We start from the raw sequence: 14,615 nt of genomic DNA on the forward strand, positions 1-14,615 counted from the left end.
TCAAAATAAGATTTTCCACGCACTGACTAATTTTCCCTCTCCTTTTTTTTCTTCAAAATAAAAAAAATAAAAAAATTTTTCCTTAGAGCACCTTCTGTTTTTTGAGCTTTTTTCTTTTTTTTGCCACACCCCAGAGACAAACAAACCCGAATATATTTCCTCTTTGTTACCCTTTGGTGACTTGTGTTCGCTTTTCACTCTACAAATATACACTTCTTTTTTTTTTTTGTGTGTGGATTCCTTCTTATATATTGTCAGTGTTATTTTAATTCTCCTTTCCCTTCAAGTGGGCGTGCAGGACCTCTCCCGTTAGTGAAGTCCTCCTCACCACCACTTGAAAGCACAGATAACAACCGTAATTGGAGGAGGATAAAGAGGGAGGAAAAATAAAAAATAAAAAAACAAAAGGAAAAAGAATTATTTTGAAGCCATATAAGGGTGAACTCCAACCGGATTTGATCCAGCTTCACAGAAGTTATGAAAATCTTAAAGGAAAAACAACAACAACAACAACAACATTAAAGGACCGGAATTGGGGTTGCGATGACAACGCCAGTAACCAAGCAAAGGTTACCGCACAAAGAAGAGAGAAGGGAAGAGGAAGGTGGCGTGTGTGCGAGCAAGAAAACTTCTCTCTTATTGTCCTCTTTCTTTTTAGTTGTTAATTTTTAGTCTTATCATTATTGTTACTCGGAACGCCTGTTACTTTTCTCTCCCATTCTCGCACAAATGGGAGATGTCCAAACACATCGTCACACCTTACCGCTATTACCTATTCGCTTAAGTTTTGTCCCTCTTCAACATGCAAGAAGGAAAAGAAAGGGTCAGAGCTATAATTCTCGCTCAAAACACATTCCTTAATGTAGCACCTTTCTTTTTTTTTTTTTTGCAAGGGTCTCAACATAAATGTTTCTCCATTCATTTGCAGCTCACTTGCACTCTTTTCCCCTACTTCTTTCCTTCCTTCCTTCTTTCCTGTACTCACTGCTCAAAGCTGCTCCTTTTTTTTTCCTTTTTCTTTTTGTGATTTCAATATCCTTCATACCGTGTTCTGTTTCAACCATCAAACACACATCGAAATGCAAAAGGCAGTAAACAAAACATTTTTTTTTGTTGTTCGTTTTTTCCCACCCCCCGCCGATTTATCGGCAGCGCAGCGGAAAGACATCAATTTGAATATCCCGCGATGTTGTGATCGCATGCGCCACGCGGTCCCTAATCATTGCCTCCTTTCGGCGACTTTCATCAGTGCGTGGGGGGGCGAGGTGTGCGGTAATGGTGCCGAGGGATGGTGCCGCCGTGACAAGAGCCCACCGCGCATAACTTGTGAGTACTGCAATGCAATCCACAATTGTGAGTTCCGCTTCCACTTCTTCACGAGTAACCGCATTGCCATCCTGGCGGTTGTGGTTTGCAGCTTGTCTAAAACTATCGCTTTTGCCCGCGACAGTACATGAGGAATTGGGTGTGAGGGCTGCCATAAGTGTAATATCTGCTACCGCACACAGCACTTCAACAGCACCGAGTGCACCAGCGGAAAGGGCGTCTAGAGCTGAGTTTAACAGCGCTGCACCAAAGAGTTTAGCCTCTCGCCTAGCATTGCTTTTGTAGTTGCCGTCTCCACTTTTGTTGAAATGAGATCGTGTGGGACCGCCCCACTCGAGTAGTCGCAAACCTCCAGCAGCAAGCGCCGGCTTCACAGCAAGCAGTGCGGCGACGCTCAGACGAACACTCGGGTTTTCCACGTGCAAGGCAAGTAAAATAGTGACAGGATGAAGGGATTGAGCGATGGCAATGTAACGCAGCAGTTGCTTGTAGTACACCTTCATTTTTGAATTCGCCTGAATGCTATCGAGGACATCGTGATTGTACACCCCATTCTTCTGCGATACGTAACGGCAGTCACGGACGATGAGGGTGGGCGGTCCCTTCACGGTACCCTGTAAGAAATTTATCACCTCACGCAGCTCCTGCTGGTGCTCTTCTTCCTCACTCTCATCCACTTTCCGTTGCTGCTGCTTCAGTAACCATGCATAAAGCGATTCTTCACCTCCAGTTTGGGTATGCCCGCTAAATGTAACGGAATCTTTGCTTGACTTGGCTCCTCCCTTGTTTGCGCTATCATCAGTGCACACCATCGCGACCGCCTTTCCATACAACACACATACCGTAGACCCCACGGCTGTGAGACATGTGTGGACATCTTCTCCTTCTCCTTCTCCTTCCTCTTCCTCTTCCTTTTTCTTTTTCTTCTGGTCATCATGGTTGCCATTTCCACTTGCTTGTCGTCCCTTCAGGGAGGGCAAACGCACTTCGCGGCCGGCGTCGGCTGCCATTAAATTTTTAATTATAAGCGCACCATCTTCGTTAGCGGTGGTGAGGGCCCACGCTTCTCCAGCGGTAGTGTACGTCAAGTCCATTGCTTTTGGTGGAACCGTTATGTTTTCTGCAGTAAGGGACATGGACTCTAGGGAAAGTGCCAAGGTGGTCCCACTTGTCTTTCCCTTCTTACCTTTGAAAACAACAATCAACTGCCGCAGCGACCAATTAAAGGCGCAACAGAAAAACTTTCCTGCATCTGGTGAGACTTTCAAGCCCCCAACTTTGGTACGCTTCAGTTGCACAGCTCGTGTGTCGGAGACCGCCAACAAAACCGCCTCCAGCTTCCGTTCCTTCCTGTCAAATGAGGCCACGCAAATGTAGCGGTCGCCTTCATCTACAATACTTGTTGGGTGAGATGCTCCCATGAAATACCACAAATTATCAGCGCTAACATCGTTTGACGGCGTTGTCGTCGATATCGATTTTCCCTGTGGGAGTGCTGTGCGACCGATAAGCGGCAATTTCTCCTCCCCGGGATTACTTGCCGGATCAAGGGCAAAAAACAATGCCTCTGCACCGGTGCGGACTACCAACGTTGTGCCGAAGAATACCGCCATTTCTTCAATACCATCCAAACCCTTTACAGCGGGGTCAAAAACACTTTCCTCACCCTTTTTTCCCTTTTTTGTTTTGCCATCAACACGTTTTTGTTGAGGCATGTCACCGAAACTGCAACTGCGGAAGCGTACGAGCCCCGATTGCTCGTAAAACACACCACAACGCTCCAGTGAGGCTCCAGGCGGGTGCCATGGCGCACAACAGCCCCAATGGGAGGACAACTCAACACTATGAAAACCTTTAGGTGCCGTTACTGTTGCCGTTGCCGTTACCGCGTTAAATAATTGCGAGAGCGGAAAGAAATAAATGGCACTCGGACCATACGCCGCCATCACAGCAGCGTCTAGCGGTAAAAGACACTCACATGTTGTGGGTAGTTGTAACAACTCCATCATGTGTCGCTTCACTTAATAGGTGACAATATACATTTTATTTATATTTGTGTAGATTCATGTGCGATGGAGTTGTTGTTTTTTTTTTTTAAAGAAAAAAGAGTGAAAAGAGGAAAGGAAGAGTTTGTAGTGTGTGGGAAAAGTAGAGGAGAATGAAAAAAAAAACACGGAGAACATAAAGCAACATAATACCATATGTAAGCCCACACATTACCATCGCGCAAGGTTCAAGTATTGGAAGGAGGGGGGGGGGGGAAACAAAAAAAGCAGGTGCACGGGAAAACCAAACCAAACCAAATCAAACCAAATCAAAAAAAAAAAAAACACCCCAAAACGAAAAATGTTGATAATCGTGGCGACTGGACGGAAGAAGCGAAACCAAAGCGCACATGCACACACAAAAGGGGGGAAAAAAATACGTAAACAAACGTTGATTTTACTTACTCCGTGTTTTATCTTTATCTTTTCTTCTTTTTTTTTAAAAAAAAAAGCAAATACGAAAAGGGAAAAGTAAAATGTGCTCGTTGGAGTAACATTGACAACAGCACTAACAAATAGGAGGAAAAGATATGATAATAAAGAGGGAGGGGGAAAAAAACAACAACAGGAATTCTCACTTGTTACTTAATAATTATCTTCATTATTACTTTCTGTTCTTATTATTTTTCTTTTCTGTTCTCTTTCTCTCTCTCTCTCTCTCTCTTCATGCCTATCTCTTCTTCCCTTTTTTCTTTCCTTATTCCTGCGACCGTCTGTCTACTTCACTATTAAAAAGTTTTCTTTTCTTTTCTTTTTTTTTTTCCCCCCTCCTGTTCCCATTCCCATCTTGTCTTCATTTGCCATTGCTTCTTTCTTTCTTTCGCTTCTTTTATTTTTTTTTCTTCTTTCGTTGAATTGTTCGTCCGCATATGTTGCCGGCGCCACCTTGCTGTTAGTTTCAGTTTTGGTTTCTCCCAAATTAAATCCCGTGCGCCTTAAAACTTTTTCCTCATCCATTCTTTTTTTCCCTTTTTCCCTTTTTCTCTTTTTTTTTTTTAAAATAAAAACTTCTATCGTGCCAACACAAAGTACATATGATTATATTTACACAAATATTGACAACTACAAAATGCCAAATGAGCAACAAAACACACAAAGAAACTCACAAGCGGGGAGGGGGAGGGGCGCACGGCTCATTTTTCTCACTTTTTTTTTTTAAAAAGAAAAATTATTATTATTATTATTATTATTATTATTATTTTGTGTTCAGCTCGCAATGACAATGATAATCATGACGATGCTCACCATAATAATGTTTTAAATTACAATAACAATAGCAGTAACGGTACCATTGTTAATGTAATTGTTTCTGTTTCTCATCGTATCGCCTGACATGATGAAGGGCGTGAAATAATCACAACTCAAAAAGGGATCAAAATCAAATATTTAAAGCAATAAACCACCAACCACCAACCCCAATGACAACACTAATAATAATAATAATAATAATAATGTGCGTGCATATAAGTATGAATTGTATGCATAACATTTGTAAGTGTGTGAAATATGTAATTGTGATTACTGTCATTTGGTTTCCACCTGTCTTTCATATAATAATAATAATTATTATTATTATTACCATCATTATTATTATTATTATCAAATATTTTCTGTTCCCGTTTCCCTTCCACCACAATACAAAAGATTATGGCAGAAAAACCAAAAAGAAAGAAAAAAAAAAGAAAGAAAGAAAAAGAAGGAAAACTTAAGTGTAAATGGATAAGTAAGTAAGTAAGAAGGAAAAAAAAAAGGAAAGAAAAAAAAAAAGAAAGAACTCGACAAGACAAGAAGACAGAAAAAGAATGAAAAAACAAAAAAAGGAATATTCAAAACCATCCGGAGAATCCGATGGACGCTTCGCAGAAAACGAACAAGAAGAAAAGAACAAAAAGAAAAAGGGGAGGGGAAAAAAAAAACAACAACAACAAAGAACAATGCACAAATAAGAAACCAAAAATAAAAAAATTACAAAAAAAAAAAAGAAACCAAATACCCCCACGTGAAGTTGAGGCATTTAAAACTAAAATACACACAGCCATACGCATAAAAAAAAAAAGAAAGGAAAGAAAAAATGGAATCAGCACAAAAATAAATTCAACAACAACAGCAGCAAAAACGCTAAGAAATGTTCGCACAAACATAAACAAAAACATAAACATTTATAAATATATATAAATAAATGTGTGTATTTTGTTGTTATGAAAGGCCAGCACCGCCACTTCATAATTTTCACGCGGCTGACGAGGCACACAAAATACAACAAATTTGCGCTCCCGACTTTCTTTTTCTTTTTTTCTTTTTTAAAAAAAGAACTTAAACTTGTCTTTATTTTTTTTTTTCCCCTCTCTCTGTCATTGTTCCACACACATATTTTCTTCTCTTTTCCCTTTTTTAAATTTAATTTTCCCACATCCCGAAGATAAACACAACACAACACAACACAACAAACAAATGCATATGATTTCATTCATCACTGCATTTGTTTATTTTTATTTTTATTTTCCACTCGTAATGGTGCGCATCCAATGAAGTTTCCCCTTCTTTTTTTCTCTTCTCTTTTCTTTTCTTTTCTTTTCTTTTTGTTTGTTTGTTTGTTTCCCCATTCAGAACAATAATAGTAATAATAATAAAGGGGGAGAAGTAATAAAATAAATGGCAGCAGAAACGAGATTCGTAACAAAACCACCACCACCACCTCCACTTCGAAGTAAAATGAAATGATTATGTTCTTGGAGACACGGAAAAAAGAAAAAAAAAGAACTTGAAGTGTGACATGACATGACATGACGTGACGGCGAGTGTGTTTTATATATTTTTTAAATTTTATTTTATTTCATTCACTTTTTAGTAATTTTATTTGTGTTGTTTGCTTTCTTTTTATTTTTTTCTTTCAAGAGAAAAAAAAAGTGTTTTGTGAGTGAAGGAAAAAAAAAAAAGAAAAAAAAAGGAGGGGTGTGTGTGTGGGAGAGTTGGAAATTAAAAAACAAGCACAAAAATAAAAGAGTAATTTAAATAAAACAAAATCATATGTTTTTGTTTTATTTGGTTCTGCATGTTGTTGTTGCCCTCACTTGACTTTTGATTTTTTTTCCTTTTAAAAATATAATTTCCTTCGCTTTTTGTGCTTTTTTCCCCCCCTTTTTTTTTCCACCCACTCCTCAATTTAATAATTTAATTTGCCTTCACCCAACGACACGAAACGAAAGAAAATATTTTTTTTTTAAAAAAAAGCACAAAAACAACAATAAAATTAAATAAAAGATGAAAGCAAGAATAAAACACAAACACGCACATGCACACGCACATGCACAAACAAAAAGGAAGAAGGATTAGTCGTAGGAAAATATAAATATAAATAATTTTTATATAATTTCATGTAAAGGTATGATGAGACCGAGCATTTCAAACAAAACAAAAAACAAAGCTCTATTCTCTCTTCTTTTTTTTTTAAAAAAAAAATTATTTCATTTTATTTTCCCATTGAACAAAATAAAACAACAAAAGTAAATTAAATACAAAAACAAAATAAAACGAAGCTAAACGAAATGAAACGGAAAGGACAACGATGAAGAGATATGGAATGAGGAGGGAAGGAGGGATTAGTGTAAAACAAAGTAACAAACAAACAACCAACAAAAAAGAAAAAAAAAAAAAGGACAAAATCAAATAAAACAAAAAAGAGGGGGAAAAAGATACGATCAATTGCAAAACGGACGAGCAAATACAAGATAGAAGAGAGAAAGAAAAAGAAACAAAACTAAACAAATTTTCTTTCTTTCTTCTTTCTTCTTCTTTAAAAAAAAAACACACACACACACATACACATACGCATTTATCATATAAATACATGTATACATATAAATATATATATATATAAATATATATAAACATATATACAAAAATATGCAACAAGAACAATAAAGAATGCGTAAAATGGAAAAACGCCCTTCACACATCTCAATGCATATCAGTAGAAGCTCTCACAATCATGTAAGTATATGTGAACATAAATAAATATATTTATATATAATAAAGATGTGTGTGTACATGTGTATGTGTGCGGAGATAAGCTCGCGATTCCCAATCGTGGCTTGAAGAAACTGAAAGTATAGGAAGAAGTAAACGCAAAAAAAAAAAGAAAAAATCCAACAACTAAAATCAAAAAGTAAAAACGAAAACACCACCACCGCCACCAACGTAAAATGCCGTTGGGAAATTAATATAATTCACGCGACAACGAGTAATTGAATGGCCACGACACGACACGACAAGACAAGAGAAGAGAAGAGGAGAAAAAGGATAAACTTAACAGAGAAAAAGAAGGGGGGGGGGAAAAAAAGAAAATAAAATAAAAAGAAAGAACAACAACAACAGCGTTACGACAAAATCATCATCAAAGGGGAAGGAAGGCATTGACCGAGTGCATACAAACGCGTACACACACACACACACACACACACACACATATATATATGTATATATGCATGTATATGTGTGATCTCTGTTTGTGCTTCCTTTGAAAAGGCTAAATAAATAAACATTTGAGTGGGTTGTCTCTTTTTCCTTTTTCTCTCTTTCTCTTTTACTTTTACCCCCTTCTTCCCTCTTTTGTGTGTGGGATTTCTTACAGCAATGCTGCGCAACATAAGTTCCTTTCAACTACTTCCCGTTATCATAAGTCCTTTCCCTTTCAATTAATCAGTAAGTCACATATACATATACAAAAGGTGCATGCACAAAGTCATTCACACTTGCTTTTTTTCTTTTCTTTCCTCTTGTGTCGTTTCTCTCTCTCTCTCGCTTTTTCTCTATTTCTCCTCTTTTTTTCGTTTTTCGCTTCCCCTTCTCCCACAAAAGCGTGTGAAAACAAAAACAAACAGTTTACCACCGCCATCATCGTTAGCGGCATTGAAATTTAGAGAATTATTACTTTTATTATGGTAAATTTGGCCATACAAATAAATGCACGTTTATGCATATATATATAAGGCGGTAGATTAGGAGGAGGCATCAATTGATACATGCAGCAGACATAAATAAATATATACAAACAACCACAATCATATACACACATATATACATATATGTATACATGTATACGTGCATTAAAAACCACAATCATGAAACAAAAAGTAGAGAATATAAGGGGGAGAAAGGGGTAACGACACCAGACGTGATGATGATAATAATAATTAGTGTGCATCAAGGAGGGCATGGAAGAAGTGGGGGCAGAAGTATTTGTGTACATGTACGTGTGCATACGTTATATAAATATATATATACATATGCATGCATGCATGTAATGGGAATTGAATAATAGTAACAAGAAAAAAAGATAACTACTGTGCGGAAGCAACAAATGTACAAACGTACTGCCACACATATACGCACACATACATGTACAAAACTGTGCATTTCCCCTTTCTTGCACCTCCGTGTTTGGCATGTTACCATTACTGTTGTTATTGACGTACGCCTCAGTGAACATTTGCTGGCCCCTTTCACTCTTTTAAAATAGCGTAAAAGAAAAAAGGAAGCCCCCTCCATTTCTTTCTTTCATTCTTTCTCTGTGTTTCATCTGACTTGCACTTCGAGACATATTTCCATCTACTAGGATATATGAATGTACTGCACCGGAAGTGTACGTAATGGTGATATCCACACATAAGGGACTCTCAACGCCGCCTCTCTCCACCTTCCCCACACCTCCATTAGTTGCGTTTCTGATAATCCTTCTTGCCTAATATATCAGGCGTTTATGATTACTATTATTATTATCATCATCATCATCGTCACCAATACATTTTCTTTCTTTTGCCCTACATTTTCTGTATCACATGGATCTACCCCCCTCTTTTCTTTCCCTTCTTCCTCACTGACAGCTTTCGTATCCTCCTTTAGGCATTTTGGGGACTCACGGTGAGTTTTAGCATCTTCACTGTGGCCTTGGGAAGGGCAAAATCGCCTCCCTCAGCACGCTGCTGCAGTTTCCGGAGCTGTGGAATGGCCATTTCTCGCACGCTACAAAACTCGTCACAAGCTTCAAGCACTAGTTGTAACAAGTCCTCCACGTAGTCATCTCCTTCGCCATTCTGCCGTGTATTCAACAACCCATCAAGCACACCTTTTACAAATGGTATCCAAAAACTTTCGGTGCAGCCCTCTACTTCGCTACACAACAAATTTAACCACATCGACTCATATGCTGGGAGCCTCATGAGGGTCATTACAGCACGAATTTCTCCCGCTCTCAACAAGGATAGTAGTGTTTCCTGCTCCACTCCACTGCTGCGGACGGTTGCCCGCGCGGAAAGCGAAGGAGAAGCTGCTGGAAGTGAACAGCAACTATCAGGGCGCAGCGAGTTATTAATTACACTTCCAGTCGACGCAGCCGGGGAGCCTGGAGGAGGGGCGGAGAGGAATGTTGGCTTTTGCATATAGCCAATAATCGCGGGTGTGGCGCGTGGCGTCGGCCGTAAAATAAGACGCTCCAGTTCTTCAGCGTACTTTTCATACACATCGGCAGCGGGCGGCGGAAGGCCACGACGCTCATTCGCGTCTTTAGGCAAACCAGTCACCGACACCAACTTACCCTTCGGGCTATCGCGACCGTACACAACAGCTGTCAGCTGTCCACCGTAAACGCATCCTGTGTCAATGCCATATGCGAAGGGAAGTTCCTGCAACCCTGCACGGGCATCATGACCGAAGACAACACACTCCGGTCCCGTCCATAACTCGCCCCAAGGCTGACCCCTGGAACCCTTTACAACTGCTCGTAACCTTTGCTTTTCGTTGCGCTGCTGTTTACCGCCACAATTGTTGTTATTATTATTACTACTCTCAGTGTACCGTTCTAACCGTCTTAGGTGCATAATTTCATGCACATTTTGTTTCTCGAGGGAGTTTTCAACGTTTAGACCGGCGTGTACAACGATAACATTATATTGCGGAATCCGCAAGATGTGTGGTAACGATCGAATATAGTCCTCACAACCCTGTGGGAACGTGCTTGCGAGTCGCATTACAGGATCCACTTCCTCTTGCTGAGAAAGGGCCTTACCTTTAACACGCGCAATGCAATTTAACAGTGTAAAATCATGATTGCCCAATACGCCAATAGCCCCCTTTGCCTGCACAAGCTGCACGACGGCAAGGGAGTCGGGTCCCTTGTTCACCAGATCCCCCACGTGGATGAGGCAGTCTTTTCCCTGCTGAAACTCAACTTTCAACAACAGTTCTTCCAATTGCTCAGGGCAGCCGTGGACGTCACCCACAATAATGTAGCGATAATCACACGGGGGGACGGTGCGGATGATGGGTTTGTGAGCGTTGACATTATCAATTGGGTCAATAAGCTTAGGGTTTGAGGGATCACCGGAGACAAGCGTGGCAAGTCGAACCGCATCGGGTCCCCCTTCACGATCAACCACAACCATCGGCTCCACTGGAAGAGTCGGCACGCAACGGGGAGGAGAAGTGACAGAAGAAACATTTGCTGAAGGGGCTGCACGCATCAACTGCTCTACAGTAACTGAAGGCTGCTCAGTAACCCCAACGGAGGCACTCGCTAACGCTAAAGCTACGGACCGCGGGACGGCGGAGATGTGAGACGTCTTTTCTCGCATTTCATCAGGCAGTTGGTGTGTTCTCGGCGAGGACCGGAGTTTTCGCGCCGCCTTACCAGCGCTTCCTTCCACACCGCTACGGTGAGGTGCTTGAGTCTCAATTGGTTTGTCGTTACCGCTGTTGGTGCTACTGTTGTTACTGCTGTGCTTCATACTGCGACTATTGTTATTGTTATTATTATTATTATTGTTGCTGCTGCTGTTGTTGTTGTTTCCACTACCGTCAGAGCCAATAATGAGGCCTCGCAACGGTCCTTCATTTTCTGCCGGTGACCCTGTTGGTTGCCGCTTCTCCATGAGGGATGCAAAGGCTGAGGCCACGTTCGTGTTGTTGATGTTGGTGGTGGCGGTGGTGGTCACATTAGCAATAGTGCCGGGGGACATAACTCCTTGACGAAACGTCCTTCCACCCACCCGAGCGCCTTCACTCAACTTGAGCGAGCTTAACTTTTCCAGTAAAGTGCTTGAAGTCATATTTATTTACCCGCCCCCGGTTGCAACCCGATATGCAATTCCTGAATCTATTCAAATCGTTGCTATCCCCTTCTTTCCTTCTCCCTACACAAGCACTAATGCACAACTCTTTTCTTTCCCTTTTCCCTCTTTTTTATTATATGTATACGTGTGTCGTAGTGGCTTTTACTTATTATTTCGTTTACCGGTTTTATGCTGATGCTTTTATTATTACTTCTTTTCTTTTTGTTCGACCCGTTGCCACTCCCTTTCTTTAATTTTTTCCTTTCTCTTACGTTTTCTTTCGCTACCGATCAAACGCCCCTCCAAAGAGACTTCCCCGTTCCTTTTCTTCTTTTTTTTTTCTTAAATATCTTTGCTACTCTTCTTCCCTTCCACAGCTCTATAGAAGTAAATAGCAATAATAATAGTAATACTAATAGCGATTATGATAAACTACCACCACTCCTCTATCCTTTTCCCCTTCTTTCTTTCTTTCTTTCGTCGTCTTCTTTTTTTGCCACTGCCACTACTGTTGCTGTGACCTTCGCAATAATCAAATCAGGAGAGCAGTGAATTCCTTCTCTCTCTCTCTTTTTTTTCTTTTTTCCTCCCCCCTTTATCCTTCACTTGCCTTGGTACAAAGCTCTACCTTATACGAGTACGTGTATGTATATAAATATATATAAATATATATAAATATATAAATATATAAATGATATAGCTGAAGTAACCGTTATTTGAACTGTTCTCAAAGCCGCTGTTGCCTCGAGGTCAAATGGCGCCTAATCTCTTTTTTTTTTTCCTCCTTGTTTCTCCCCTTCTTCTATGCACTTTTCACCACTGCACTGAACTGAAACTTCTTTACACCTTCAGTTGCTCTCTTCCCTTTTTTTTTTCCTTCTTCTTCTTTTTTCTTTTACTCGCCCTCCTCACTTTTGTTAATGTTGCCGTATTGTTCCACCAAAAAGTCAGCAGAAGACGAACAAACAAAAACAAAAATTACAAAAAAAAAATAAGCAGAAAAAAAAAGGGGTGTGAGTTGAATTAAATCACCCGGTCTAACAGGCGATAGAGTGATGATGGTGATGACTCTCCTTTTCTTCTTCTTCCTTTTTTTTTATTTTTACTTTTTCTTGTAACGCCTTATATCAATCAGCTTCAGTATGAAAGAAGCGTAAGTTTGATTGATCAAAGGAAGCAAAACGGAAACAAACGGACCAAACAAAGAAAAAAAAACAAAAAAGCAAAGGAAGTGGCGAAACAAACCAGAAAACAAAGGAAGAAGAGAAGATGTAAGTGCTAAAGCGAGATTTTTTTCTTTTCTTTTCCAAAACTTCCCTGAAGATTGTTTTTTTTTTTAAAAAAATATATAAACCAATATATAAATATGTTTATATATTTCACTTGAATTCGTCAAACAACAACAACAACAAAAACAACGAAGAATATACACAAATATACACAACTCCTTCTCTTGATTTTGGATCAAAGCTGCAATCCCTTTTCTTCCTTTTCTCCTCTACTATTTAATTTACTGCACGTGTTGCTTCCGTTCTACTTGTCAAATGAAAAATAAAAAAAAAAAGGAAAAGAAGAAAAACGAAAGAGAAAAAAAAAATAATAGAAGCCGATCCCCAGGAGCAGTCGATCTTTTTTTTTTCTTTTTTTTCCTTTTCTTTTTCCTTTTCCTTTTTTTAAAATTTTCCTTCTAACTCCACGTCAAACCACCAAATCCAATAGTAAACGGCCGCACACACAAGTACAGAAATCAGTTGACTAACTTTTTTTTGTTTTTTCTTTTGTTTTTTTTGTTTTCGCCTCCGTACGAACTTTTTAGTTGACTTTCTTTCCACTTTTTTTTTTAAAAAAAAGTTCTTCTTCTTCCTCCTCCTTCCTTCTCCTCCTCTTTTTTTTTGTTATTCGTTGATATTTCCTAAACGACTTCTTGCGCTTCCACTCCACTCCACTCACTTAATTAATTACTTTTTTATTTTATTTTATTTTTCTTCTTTACTTCCCGTGTTTGAAAAGTGAAGAAGCAAATAAGTAAATAAATAAATAAATGAATGAGTGAATAAATAAACAAAGAAATGGCACACAAGAAATGCAGATGGAAGGTGTAAATAACTAAGATAAAATAAAGTAGTCGAGAGAAAGGACAAGAAAAAAAAAAAGAAAAAAAGAAAAAAAACAGAAAAAGTCAGTCAGTCAGTCAACAATAACAACTGACAACAACAACGCTACCGCCAAATGAGTTTCCCTGAGGGATTACGGAGTCGTTGTGAAACAAAAACAAAACAAAACAACAACAAAAAAGTGATCGATTTTGAATGAAGAAGAGCAGAACTTCAACCGCCTTTTCCTCTTCTTCTTTTTCTTCTTTCTTTCTTCCTTCCTTCACTTTCTTTATATATATATATATATAAATGGTATAAAAATCAGTATATCCCTTTTATTATTTTTCTTTTTCCTTTTTTTTTTTTTAAAAAAAAGACCTCTTGTGCTAGAACTTGTTTTTTTTTTTCGGTGTCACACGTAAAACCGCTCCTTTTTTCTTTTCTTTTTTTCCTTTTCTCCACCCCCTTTTTTGGCAAGTGAAGACAGAAAAGAAATATATATATATATATATATATATGAAAAAAAGAGCGGTTAGCGACTAACAACGAAAGCAACAACAACAAGAAGAAAGGAAAAAAGAAAAGAAAATAAAGAGAGAAAGTGAAAATAAACGAAAAAAAAACTTTAAAAAGTTTTGTGTTGCGTGTGAACTCTTTTTTTTTTTCCTTGTTTGTTTGTGTGTGTGTGATGCGCTATGATAAAAGTAATGATGGAAAGCAAGAGAAGAAAGGAAAGAACCAATACGAATAGGAATAAGAATGAGAATGACATGAAGTAAATTGAAGTGAACAGAAGAAATATAAAGTGAAGAGACAACATTTAAATGACAGTCATTTGCTCGTGACTCACTCATTTTAACGTAACGCCGGAAAGCGATCGGTACTCAAATGAATTAAATAAATTAAAAAAAAATTTCTGAGCGCTGCCGGTTAATATTTTTAAGTTCTCGTCGGTACCGCCATATGCTCCGCGCGAGGTGGGAGAGAAAAAAAAAGAGAGAGAGAGAGAGAGACGGGAGTTAAAAATTCAAAAAAAAACAACA

General features: G+C 38.8%; 2 protein-coding genes across 2 annotated transcripts, besides 58 other annotated features; both read right to left on the reverse strand.

Moving 5' to 3' along the window:
- Positions 1-14,615: part of a sequence feature (sequence corresponds to BAC RPCI93-3D8) that runs on past both edges of the window.
- Positions 55-80: a sequence feature (AT_rich).
- Positions 497-518: a microsatellite.
- Positions 952-977: a microsatellite.
- Tb927.6.630 (hypothetical protein, conserved) lies at positions 1,143-3,335 on the reverse strand (the record flags this gene model as incomplete). The annotated part of the gene is made up of 1 exon (XM_840093.1): positions 1,143-3,335. The coding sequence occupies one exon, from the start codon at positions 3,333-3,335 to the stop codon at positions 1,143-1,145; it is 2,193 nt and encodes a 730-aa protein (XP_845186.1).
- Positions 2,204-2,254: a sequence feature (CT-rich).
- Positions 3,613-3,645: a microsatellite.
- Positions 4,009-4,035: a microsatellite.
- Positions 4,108-4,131: a microsatellite.
- Positions 4,157-4,219: a sequence feature (T-rich).
- Positions 4,328-4,368: a sequence feature (T-rich).
- Positions 4,539-4,571: a microsatellite.
- Positions 4,789-4,824: a microsatellite.
- Positions 4,934-4,971: a microsatellite.
- Positions 5,035-5,145: a sequence feature (GA-rich).
- Positions 5,233-5,356: a sequence feature (A-rich).
- Positions 5,414-5,529: a sequence feature (A-rich).
- Positions 5,530-5,552: a sequence feature (AT_rich).
- Positions 5,794-5,817: a microsatellite.
- Positions 5,854-5,873: a microsatellite.
- Positions 5,910-5,951: a microsatellite.
- Positions 6,141-6,164: a microsatellite.
- Positions 6,173-6,260: a sequence feature (T-rich).
- Positions 6,593-6,650: a sequence feature (A-rich).
- Positions 6,712-6,744: a sequence feature (AT_rich).
- Positions 6,811-6,847: a sequence feature (AT_rich).
- Positions 6,855-7,137: a sequence feature (A-rich).
- Positions 7,176-7,202: a microsatellite.
- Positions 7,209-7,267: a microsatellite.
- Positions 7,360-7,430: a microsatellite.
- Positions 7,638-7,733: a sequence feature (A-rich).
- Positions 7,808-7,836: a microsatellite.
- Positions 7,837-7,867: a microsatellite.
- Positions 8,122-8,205: a sequence feature (CT-rich).
- Positions 8,433-8,468: a microsatellite.
- Positions 8,613-8,673: a microsatellite.
- Positions 9,128-9,169: a microsatellite.
- Tb927.6.640 (serine/threonine protein phosphatase, putative) lies at positions 9,269-11,473 on the reverse strand (the record flags this gene model as incomplete). Its single annotated transcript, XM_840094.1, has 1 exon — positions 9,269-11,473. The coding sequence occupies one exon, from the start codon at positions 11,471-11,473 to the stop codon at positions 9,269-9,271; it is 2,205 nt and encodes a 734-aa protein (XP_845187.1).
- Positions 11,163-11,212: a microsatellite.
- Positions 11,867-11,907: a microsatellite.
- Positions 11,922-11,971: a sequence feature (CT-rich).
- Positions 12,121-12,166: a microsatellite.
- Positions 12,333-12,373: a sequence feature (T-rich).
- Positions 12,440-12,484: a sequence feature (A-rich).
- Positions 12,548-12,590: a sequence feature (CT-rich).
- Positions 12,804-12,856: a sequence feature (AT_rich).
- Positions 12,872-12,895: a microsatellite.
- Positions 13,024-13,073: a sequence feature (A-rich).
- Positions 13,106-13,151: a sequence feature (T-rich).
- Positions 13,237-13,270: a microsatellite.
- Positions 13,328-13,377: a sequence feature (CT-rich).
- Positions 13,427-13,460: a sequence feature (AT_rich).
- Positions 13,496-13,547: a microsatellite.
- Positions 13,616-13,654: a microsatellite.
- Positions 13,821-13,863: a sequence feature (CT-rich).
- Positions 13,906-13,939: a microsatellite.
- Positions 14,067-14,090: a microsatellite.
- Positions 14,121-14,195: a sequence feature (A-rich).
- Positions 14,464-14,488: a sequence feature (AT_rich).
- Positions 14,554-14,585: a microsatellite.

The sequence above is a fragment of the Trypanosoma brucei genome, chromosome 6, assembly GCF_000002445.2.
Source record: "Trypanosoma brucei brucei TREU927 chromosome 6, complete sequence".
In the NCBI taxonomy this organism is placed as follows: Eukaryota; Euglenozoa; class Kinetoplastea; order Trypanosomatida; family Trypanosomatidae; genus Trypanosoma; species Trypanosoma brucei.